General features: G+C 28.4%; 1 protein-coding gene across 1 annotated transcript in view; it reads left to right on the top strand.

Moving 5' to 3' along the window:
* The first annotated feature begins 536 nt into the window (after positions 1-536).
* LOC113373812 (dipeptidase 2-like) overlaps positions 537-12,382 on the top strand; it is a 16,855-nt gene continuing 5,009 nt past the window's right edge. Inside the window, exons 1-3 of the mRNA XM_026614086.1 lie at positions 537-552; positions 1,149-1,224; positions 7,154-7,292. Of these exons, the coding sequence (XP_026469871.1) occupies positions 537-552; positions 1,149-1,224; positions 7,154-7,292 (231 nt within the window). The remainder of the gene's footprint in view (positions 553-1,148; positions 1,225-7,153; positions 7,293-12,382) is intronic.

Raw genomic sequence — 12,382 nt, 5'->3', positions numbered from 1 at the left:
CTATATCTATTAGTGTTTTACTTACAACAATGATATGGGTTCTTACAGAATTCTATATATTATTATATTATTATTTTACATTTTTATTCATTCAATTTTAATATTGTTTTACTACTGAAGTTTATAACCTCCGGACTATCCTAAACGTATGGATTTCAATCAAAACTTATATAGAAAAGTTATAAATATTTGATAGCTTGCTTTAAAAGACTGAAAGATCTATATAAATATTTATATATATATATATATATATGTATATATATATCATGTAAGTGTATATTATGCATTATTGTTATATTAAAAACCTAATTAAAAATCGTTCATTATAGACATTATTTATATGAATTATTATTTAACATGATTAATTTTTTAAAAGTTTAAGATAAACTATATTCATTATAAACAAATTTTTCATGGCATGCTAATGCTTCTAATTAGATAAAATTCAAAGTTAGTTAACTTTGCTTTAATTAATCTAGAATATGTTTTGAGTCCTGATTCGGCATATTTTCTAGACAAATTTCAATATATTAATAATGAGCTATTTATTAGGTTTGTAGTAACAATAACTTGTATAATTATTTTCATATTTATATTTATAATTATGATTAATAAATTTGTGATGCATATAGAGATTAGTCGGTCCAGGGATATTCGGTATTATCTATGCTAAAGAAATAGACTCTCAATTTTAAGGTTCTTTTAAAATATTTGTAAGTTATAGTATTAAAAAATGAATAAATCTAGGCATGGCGCTTATGCTAGAATACCTATTCATTTAAGATTTTTAAACTTTCTTTTTAATTATTAAATGTATGAATCCTCAATCCAGAAAAACTTGAGCGTATATATATATAGGTAAAAATTTAACATTAAGTTCCCGTAGGGCAAGTTATAGTAATCGCAAAAACATCGAAAATGAAAATTTTTATATATCTTTACGCTTCTAAGCCTTCTGAACATTTTGGCATACCTTAGAAAAAATGGACGTATGTGTGTGTGTGTGCGTGTATGTGTGTGTGTGCGGATACAACTTTTTTCTTTATTGATCCCAAAGATAGTTTTCAAAGCACAATACATTACAATATTATTATGTTCTGAATGAATATCAGGACTTCAATGAAATAATTTGCATCTCTTTGTTTTAGAACACATTCACTATATCAAAGACCTGATTGGAGCTGAGTATGTCGGCATTGGGGCTGACTTTGATGGTGTCGACAGGTTTGTAAATTTATACATACATTATATATATATATATATATATATATATATATATATTCACTCTATATTGAAAAATTTAGATGATGAATATAAATAATAAAATATTGTAATTATAAATATATTCACCTTCCTAGGTTTTATAACGAGATCTAGATTACTATTTCTATGACGAGCAAGTAATATATTTTGAAAATAACATAGAATTTTATTATAGATTTATCTCTGATACAAAAATATGCCCATATGGTATTCTAAATCGCTTAACACATCCTCGATTCCTTCTTCTTATCTTCAGTTATACGTATTATTGAAGATATCTACAAAATGGTGCGTGAAGTACGATTATATTCTACAAGGAAATGGGAATATGTTGAATAGTCCTTATCTCACAAATCCCAAAATATAGAAAGGACCTATATGCGAAAAGATAGATAGAACTTAATTCAATAACAAAGTACAGATTTCTAAATCGTATTTGTAATAAAATAATTTTTTTTAAGATTTACTATATATAGGGGCTATTTGTAACACGGACACTAGTAACAGGTGTTCCTCAATAGGATCTTAAACAATATGGAAATATTTTTTTGTCCTTATACATATAAAACGTTGTACATCATATTATTACGCCATAAACAGAACTGTGCAGGTTTTTTGACAGTGAATATAAAATTGTTCTATCAGAAAATTTCTGTAAATTTCATATATTTTTCGATTTAAAATGTATCAATCTTCGATGGTGTGTAACAATTTTTAATTGTTGAATTGTATAAATAGTTGTATTAATTAATACAAAAAATTACACCTGAGGCACATGTAAATTGTGTTACAGAGGACACTATATCTTCTACATTCATTATTAAGTTAACAATTGTAGATTAGGTTAATTAATGATTTATTTTATATGAAACATTATATACATTTTATTTATTTTACTTTGGCAGATGTTATAACTAGCTCCAACACGAGGTAAGCTGCAACAACGCACTTTTTTCTAGAAATTGATTTGTAAAATAAAGAACTACACTTGTATAATTAATTTTACTTGATTCTATAGAGGTATAGTTACAGCAACTACCTATTTTTACTTACAAATACGACAATTTTTTTTAATAATTAGCAACGAATATATTATTAGAGACATCGACGTCTTTTTGTGGTTACTGCTTGACTTGGTAAATGTTATTAGAAATTTATTTATTAAATGATGAACATCAGTTATGTTATTTTTACTGGAAACTATAGTGAAGTAGTTGCAGCAACATTTCCTAGAAATATAATCAGTGAATCTCAGAATATATTAGTTTTAAAAAAAACTGTTACAATCCACTAACTCCCCGACGGTCGATAATTATATATCTCTTTAAGTTGTTTGTTGAAAATGTTTATAATTATAAGTTTTAACAAAAAAAATATTTACACATTTGAATAGAATTTTCAGTTCTTGCGCTTTTCTATATCATAATATGTATATCATTTCAATTAGGACTATTCCAGTTACGAAATACAAAGACTTGTATTGACAAAATGAAGAATTCATAAGCTTTTTGAGAAAGCAGGTTCAGCGGTTTCGGAGATACAAAGAAAAAATTAAAAAAAATGATATTTGGTAGAGAAAATTAATTATTTGACATATGCACATCAAATTATCAGATATTTAATAAAATTTTTGAAAATAGATACTAATTTCGTTACAATTTTGTTGGGTTCTGTACCAAGGCTATCAAATTTTAAAGTTTACTTATACGACGGATTAAGCAAATTTCAAAATTTTCAGAAAAAAAATATTATACTTTAAATATGTATTTTATATTTACAATTCAGTTTGAAAATGTATATATATTTTAAATGCGTTGTGCAAATCGTAAGAAATATATCCTCAGATGGATTTATTCGGTAACTCTTGCTAATGTAAACTTTCTCAAGTATTTTGAGCAATAAGATCGTCACTGTATATTTTATGAACGATAAAATATATAGTGATTATATTTATCTATTTGAAAATGTTAACAATTGTCATTAATCATTGATCTATATTTATTGATTACTGAGTTCCAGCAATTTGTCTTAATGCACGATGCCATGCACCACTAGTTATATGTATCAATGAAAGCTAGTTACACATTTTGATAAAATCTTTTGTAAGTTGTGCTGGTATATTTCAATAAAAGCTCACCATTTTAACACGTTGACGGACAATTGCGGCTATAGCCGTCAAAGTGAAGTTCACAATGTGGCATGACTGCTATAGCCGTCCAAAATGAAACTGTCGTTTTTAGACATTACGGCTATAGCAGCACAAATGTGCACTTACTGGCGTATACGTAGAAGCATAGTGTCGTGTTTTGAAAACATCTTTTTAGGTTGAAGTTCATATATTATTTCACCTGTTATACGAGTTGCAGATTCAGTATGCACATGGTTGTGAATGGAGTAGTGCGATCGTGTTTTCTATTGAATTTATAGTTCTTATTGATACGTTTAACGATATTTATTATTATTTATATAACTATACTGGTATGTATTTGTTTATTATTCATTTTATACTTTAAACAGAAAAGGTAATCTTTCATCTACTGGATGTAGAAGTATGGAATTCTTTCAACATCTTTAAAGAAAAGACAGGTTCTCAAATGAAGTATATAGAGTACAGGGAAGCAATCATACGATCTCTAACTGGTATAGATAATGAACGGGATGGAGGAACTTTGGTTCAATTTAAACGTGCACAAATCCAAACCAATGAAATCAACAATAATGGAACACAGCATTTTCCTGAGAAAATTTTACCTCCTGAAAATTATCAGCGAAAAACATACTTTCAGCGTTGTAAACTATGTTATAAACAGGGAATAAGGAAGGAAACATCATATTGCTGCAAGAATTGCATGTCAAAATCTGCACTGTGTCCTGCACCATGCTTTGAAACATGGCATACTGAAAATAATGTATAATAATTATAAAATTATAATAATTTTTTTTGTCATTTATTTATTTTTGTTTGATTAAGAACTAACATTTCGTGTAAAACTCCCAAAAAGTACTTTGTTGCATACAAAAATTGCTTGTTTGAACCATTAAACCTGTCATTTACGTTTTTAAATTTTTGCTGTTATAGCCGCAACCTAATTAAAGGTACTAAATTAATCAAAATTAAGTTTATTTAAGCAGAAAGAGTAAAACTATACTTCTAACATTCTAAAAATCACAAAAACATATAGTGTCAATTTTCGAACTTCGCTTGTTCCTACTGTCCGTCAACGTGTTAATTACGACTACTCAACTTGCGACTTGAAAAGCCCGCAATCACTTACCCCCATATTCGTCTAAATTGTTTATTTATTATGTCTGTGTACTGATTAGAAAAAGTATATGTACAAAAGAAAATTTTCACACATTTTGCTAGATTTACCCATTTTTATACTATTCCGCAATCACTTACGCCCTTATGGATATCTCTCCAAATCATTTATTTACTATGTTTCTCAGCCGATTTGGAAAGTTTTCCAATTTGCTAACCCCTTTTGCATTTAGTACAAATGATTTGTACTTCTGATAAATGCCACATAGCAAAAGCTTTGTGAGTCGTTCATTGCGAATTCTTTTGATCCTGACTTGCATTGTTGAATTTGCTTTTATTCTCCGAACAATTGCATGTTCGATTGTACAACAGATTGCATCATTTCGCTCATATCTCATGTACACAGAGCAACAATGGAGTTAAGTTTAGATTCTGAGAACGTGTCTCCAATAAAATGTAATATATTAGTTTAAGGAAGAGAAAATCAATCACTGCGATTCCAAATGAGAAAATTCAGTTAAAAGAATATTGATAGCAATAATAATATTGTATGGATTTAGAAGTTGTTTATTTCAGAAAGTAATTGATAATTGGATTCTGATTTGTAACTGTTTTGTAATTATAATAAATATAATCATAAATGATTTTAATTATTAATGATTGTCAAATTTGATTGTCAGGCGGGACACAAAAACTCAATGAAAAGAAATGATTTTATGAAAACCAAACCAATTATATCAACAAATAATACATATCAAACAAAAAGCTATCTGACTATGTGCAGTATAAATCTCCTAGCTATTTCATCAATGTAGAAACGTTTTTTTGCTATCAAACTTTCCGCTAGCTTCAAAAATTAGTCACCTAGTTCTTTTTACTCTATAGCGGTACACATCCATCATTTTATTTTTTTATTCAAAAAATGTTTTGTAGAATATTAACTACAGTTTATTAGGTTGAACAACAAAATTTTAATTTTGTTTTCCAATATGTATATATAATTAATCACATTCAGCAGAGAATGCTGACAAATTGTTCACAATTCGTTATTTACAAATTAGTAGATACAGTGGCTTTTCTGCTAAAGCTAATATAATAAAAAAAAACTAAAAACAAAAGGAGAAAAATACAGTAAAGTCAACTTAAACATAGTAAGCAAAAATAATCATCTCTTACTACTTCATTTTGCTTTGGTAGTAATTTTTGTCTAGTTTATTATAATCAGACTTATTGTTTCTTGAAATACAATAATTGTGAAGGAAATAAATATAACATTTTGTTTGAAATATTTATTCCATAGGCACATTTTTATTTAGCATTTCCAAAATTTGCATTTTTATGTGTTAACAACATATGTGTAGTAATAATATATTTTAACATAAATTTTTCGCCACCTGCTATAGTAGTATGATAAAGAAATTATTTGGCTTTCTTACCTAAACTAATAAATTGCATCTTTTTCCAAAAAATATTTAGTGATACACTGAATGTTCTTTTATATTAATCAAACAAGTAAAAGATTTCGTTTTTTTATTTTTTTATTCTTGATTATTTAAAAAAAATGTTTTTATATTTCTTGTAAAACTTATTTCTTTTATAAAATAAGTTTTCTCATTTATTTATTAATTTAATTTTATTTATTTTAAACATATAGCCCACATAATAATTCCCAGAGAACTAGAATAATATATACATACACTTAATAACACAAATATATAGGCACTTAACACAAAATAACATAATACAGAATGTAACAATATTATTTAATAGCAATGGAGGCGCCTTATACAGGAATTTTGTTTCTTGTTCCACTTACCACTTTTCAAAATGTAGTTCTGTTCTGAAATTACTGCAATCGTTTGCTTCCAAATGTAAATGTTTATAACTGATAGATTTCTATATTTTTTAAATAAAGTCATGTTTTTATTCATTTTGAAGTAATGCTTTTTTTACCGCAACCACTGCCTTATTTTGATGATCCATAAATTTGCAAAAGTGGGCATGATAACCTGGACCCATTACTAATATACCATGTAAAATAACACATTTTAAAGAAACAAAATAAGTAAGTCTCTTTGTCATAACTCTAATTTCTCTAGGTTATCCAAGGAATGGACATTGATCTGATGCAACCGGTTGAATTGCAATTGTTTAGTTATTTATATTGATTTACTTTCCTTCTACTTTCACGCTCTTACTCTCAGATTTTTCAACCTAAGTCTCTAATAACAAGAACTTTGTTTCTTGTATCGGTTCTACATACCACTTTTGTACTGCAATTTCTACAATCGCTTGCTCCTGAATACAAATGATTTTTTTTTTTAAATAAAAACCATTGTAGCTCTAAAAGTGATGCTTTTTGACCGCAACCACTGCCTTGTTTTCAAGATCTGCGATTTTATAAAAGTGGACGCAGTAATCTGGACCCCTGGCCAATTTGCCTTATGATAGGACAAATTTTAACAGAATAAGTGAGCATATTTGACTCAACCCTAAATTATTGTTTAGACACCTGTAATCCAACGAATGGACATCAAACTGATGCAACTAGTTGCTATATACATAATTGTGGTTGTTAATGCTCAGTTATTTATATTCATTTATTAGTCAGAATTTCGATGATTTCAGCGTTCCCCGAGGCCTGGAAGACGTATCCAAATATCCAGTTCTGTTTGCAGAACTTTTGCGTAGCGGGCGCTGGAGTATTCCGGAGCTGAAGGGATTGGCAGGACTCAACTTCTTGCGAGTCATGAGACGAGTCGAAAAGGTATGTAATTTTCCTAATTACAAATTTACCTTTGACGCATGTTAGTGTTTACTTAGCAGACTCATTTATACATGGAGATGTTTGCTTGTCATTAAAGGGTATCCGATTATCAAAGACACTCTATCTTGCATTTATGCTTCTGCGCAGTCCCATGAGGAAAAGCGTTTAAATTTTCAACATCGGTCGCTTTTATTCTTATTTATATATAAAAAATAGCAAATGGAAAAAGTTTACATAAATTTGCAATTTTGAATTAATATCAGCTTATCAAAGGCATCTGCTTTTGTTTATGTCACGTGGCACTAACATTCACAAGAAAACCAAGTAGTCCAGTCATTTAAGCTTAAATTAGGTAAGAATCTCGGAATTTGAGAGACCCAGCTGTAAGTCTTTAAATACTGTACATTGACACTCCAAAAGTTGTCTCTGAACTTACATATGGCACGTACACCCTACCATATGTAGGTTTTGAGACAACTTTTATGGTGTCAATATACAGTATTTACAGACTTATAGCTGGGTATCTCGAATCCCGAGAAGTACTTACTATAATGACTGGACTTAAGGGGCCAATTCTATGATAACATGGTGTGAAAATGACTTATGGGCCGATTCTTCAATGTTATGACAAGGCCATGTTACGCTCCAACTTCCATCCATTATGCTACTGAATCATATTCAATACTGTCAAAATGTCATGTATTTGCTGTGATGTTAGGCGTTTTACACATAAACTGCAACGTCACTCGTATGTTATGAACCTGAGTCAGAAAGACTCTGTTATCTAAGAAGTTTAGACAATTAAGTGTCTTAAGTTTTTTGACAAACGCGCGGTTTCTTGGTTATGTTTTCTATGAGACAACCTGAGAAAAACATCTGATTGTACAGCAACCACATGGGTTCTGTCAATATTTAGTATAGAAAGTTCTTCATAACAGCCTTATCCTATGATTGGCCTGTTGTGCGAAAAACTCGGTCCATTAATTTGTAATTAATAATTTCCAACTTTATAACAATGTATTACAAAATAGTTGTTTACAAAAATATATAATGTGACATGTTATTCTGATTTGTTCGGATCGGATGTCCAGTCTACCTAGATCCCACAACAGAATTGTTAGAGCAACTCTATTTTATCCTTCTTTCTTTGGTACTAAAAACTGTGAAAATGCTCTATTTGTATGTTATGAATGCGCATCACAAAGACCCAGTTACGATAATACTTTTTTCACAGTTTTTAGTAACAAGAAATAAATAAAGATAGCTAATAACATAACATCGCTATGTTATCCTCTATGTTACCACAAAATTGCCCTCTAAATGTCGAACAACTTCTGTTGGGTTTTCATTTCTGCTCATTATTTACAAGATATTTCATGTTGAACAAAATATTTTTACTAGTAGTTCTTCAACTTCATTAAAAACCTATGGTCCTTTATTATAAAAATATGTTGCTATAAAAAAAGTTCTATTGTTCATGACAACGTGTAAATTATTATTCTGTTGGAAGTTATTATATCGTTGTCATCAATTTATTGTCAAAAAAATCATAAACTAATAATCAAAGCATAAAACATCATCTAAGTAGTTGAGAAGATTCTATAAAATTTTGAAATAATGTATATTCAAAAAAATATATATGTAAAAAATTTAATTACTAGACATATTTTAAATAAGTATATCTTTAACCGCTAATATTAAAAAGTATTCAGAGTTCCTCTTCTTTATTAAGCTTTATATAAATATTGCATTAATTATTTAATAATTAATCGCGAACTGAGCAGAAATTCGAATTTTATTTTATTAAAAATTTACTTTGCATTTATCGTTTACAACTAAAATGCATACAAAAACATACTTCATTAAATATATAAAATTTATTGGAAACCAATACCGAAATGAATAAAATGCCTATTCGGGTTATTTTAATTGCAACTTTATAATTTAAATCATTTGTTTTTCTATTAGGTTTTGTACAGTAAAAATATTCCAATGGGCATCAAAATAAAACAATGTAATTTGCGCACTCGTTTAAAAGCTTTAATAAATAATTGCTACTAATAAACAGGGAGCTGGAAAACTTAAGTTTCATTTTTCCAAAATCTACATGTGGATATTGTTATATATTTTATGAAAAGAATTACAGAAAATATTAGCATTTGATACCATAATTCAAGAAAAATTCTTAAAATGTTGATTAGTATATATACAAGCCATAACAAATTTGGCACATTTGTTATTATTTCAATTTTGTAAGTATAATCTATCTATGTATATATATATAAATATATTGATGATTTTTTGTTCGACGTTGAAACATATTGAAATGAATAAAACAGCCAATGCGTCGAATGTAAACAATTTAATTTATTTTTTATACGTTTCGAGACTAGATGTGTCTCATCATTCAGCTAAAAGAAATTTACAATATAAAGAAAAGGTTTCAAAAAAATGAATTTATACAATGGAAAAATTAATTGAAAAAACAACAAATTATACACACCAGATCAGGAAAAACCCACTTTACTAAAACATTTTACAACACCACAATCACATGACACTACTGTAGGAAAACAAAAATAATTTACGAAAAGACCGAAAAAGGTAGATGTAAAAATGTATAAAATACATAATTATTTGTTTTCAAAGCATAGCAACACGAATGGACTAAGAATGCGTCGAGAGACGTGTAGACGGCTATGCGACCAACACGCGTGCATGTGGGAAGGGATATCAGGGGTGTAGTATGGCGTCAGATTTACAGAAATTAATTATATTTTGATAACTTTCTGAGAGTAAGCTAGAAGAACTGCGTTTGTTAACACAATTAGAATGTAAAAAGATGAAACATGATTCGGAAAATCTTCTAAGGTCTACATTTTTTTCTTTATATAAAATTATAGGATGGTCAGTATTAAACGAATGTTTGAAATTAATAATGTGCTCAGAAAACATTGTTTTAAATTGTCTAGGGTTTTTTGAATTATAAATATGTTGATTCATTCTCTTGCTAATGTATTGGGAACTTTCACCGATATAACAACTGTCACAATCTAAACAATTAATTTTATAAACGGCATCGGTGATTCGGTCAGACGGAGATTTTGATTTTAAGGTAGAAAACAGGGAACTGAGTGTGTTATCAAAAGTGAAAACTAAAAGAAAACCTTCAACAGAAAAAAGTTTTTTTAAAAAATAAGAAAAACTACCCAAATAAGGTAAACAAATAATGCCTTTATATTTGCTAAATAAAGAAGAAGAATTTGAATCGGCAGTAAAATATTTTTGAACAACGGAAGTGACATTATTATTATCAATATTGGTAACGTTTAAAAAATTTAACCTATTTTTAATTATATTATTGATTAAATGTAAAGGATAAGAGTTATTTGTGAGAATGGAGCGGACTAAATCCAAATTTTTATTCCAAAAAGTTTTATTGCTTAAAAGAATAGCTCTATCAATGAGAGAAATGATGATGGAAATTTTTACAGAACGAGAATGAAACGATAAGTAATTAATGTATCTACCGGAAGAAGTTGGTTTTTGAAACCAATCAGTTAAAATAAAATTGTTTTGGTTTCTAATGAGTTTAATGTCTAAAAAACTAATGGAATTGTCATCTTCAAACTCACAAGTAAACTTTAAATGATTGTTAAAAGAATTAAAGGAATCAAGAGTGGAGGAAATGGAATTATTTTCTAAACACAAGAGAACGTCATCAACATATCTAAAGTAAAAAAGGTTGAACAGAAAGTTTGGGTAGAACAAAATTTTCAAGTAACTGTAAAGTTAAATCTGCCAAAGGAGGACTGATGCTAGAACCCATAGGCATACCAAAAATCTGAGCAAAAAATTTATTGTCAAAACAAAAATATGTATTATTGAATATGAAATTTAAAATGTATTTAAACCAAATAAATTGATAGTTGTATGTGGTCTGATGTCATTCCAACGATCCGAAATGGCATCCAACGCAAGATCCCATGGAACGTTAGTAAACAACGAAACGACATCAAAGCTTACCAAAGAAAGTTAGACGGTATGCTTAAGTTGTTGAGATATTTTGCCAAAATAAAAGAGTTTGAGACATTAGTTTTTGATAAAATGGTGACCTTAGAGAGAATAGTACTTAAATATTTAGTTAAATTACTTAACGGTGAGTTTATGTCAGCAACTATAGGTCTTAACGGTAAATCTGCTTTGTGGATTTTTGGAAGGCAATATAATTTAGGGAAGTCTGGATGAAAAACCTTAAGGGAAAAACCTAAAGATTTGGATATTTGTTTTTTTTGGATTAAATTTGTGATAAGTTTATGAGTTTTTCTGTTTATGTAATCGGTAGGGTCATTAGTTAAAGGTTTGTATGTAAGTGTGTCATTTAAAAGCGCTTCGGTTTTTGAGAGATAATCAGACTTATTCATAATCACAGTAAGGTTTCCCTTATCAGCTCTGGTAACTATAATGTCAGGGTTTTCTCTCAAGAACTTTTTGCATAATTTCAAATCTCTGGCAATTTCTAACTGTAAAGGATTGGAATTGGTATTTAAATTTTTTTTAATAAAAGATAAAAAATTATTGCAACAAATTAATCTTAATCTTGATTCCTTTTCTGGATCTTTTAATTTACAAATACCCAACTCTAGATTGCTAAGGATCTTTATGAAATTGAAATGTTTTTTGGAAGGGGGGAGAGAGAATTTTGGTCCGAGGGCAAAAATATATTTTAAATGTTGGGGAATGGATTTATTAGAAACGTTCTTAAGCCATTTGTCTATTAAATCGTCTTTAATTAGAGGGACAGAGCGTTTATTATGTGAAATTAAAAGTTTTTCAAATTTATTTTTGTGGACTGTTTGAGACTGGAGAAAATTCTATCAAATTTTAATTTTTCAAACTCAAAGAAATTATTCAAAATGAAAGGCTCTAAAATGGAAGATAAAACATTTACTAAATTGTTTATGTTAGAAGTCAGATGGGAAATAAGAGAAAAAGTATGTTTTATTTCGCATGACATAGCTTCAAAGCTGACGCTTGTCAACTTTTTCTTCAAAGCCGACGAAGTTAAATGATTAAATTTATTGAGAAAA

This window comes from Ctenocephalides felis, unplaced genomic scaffold, assembly GCF_003426905.1.
Source record: "Ctenocephalides felis isolate EL2017-DRISC unplaced genomic scaffold, ASM342690v1 CF-g0.4_SCAFFOLD_01604, whole genome shotgun sequence".
Classification (NCBI taxonomy): domain Eukaryota; kingdom Metazoa; phylum Arthropoda; class Insecta; order Siphonaptera; family Pulicidae; genus Ctenocephalides; species Ctenocephalides felis.
Note: the sequence above shows the minus strand (reverse complement) of the source record. Positions and strands in the feature narration are given on the sequence as shown.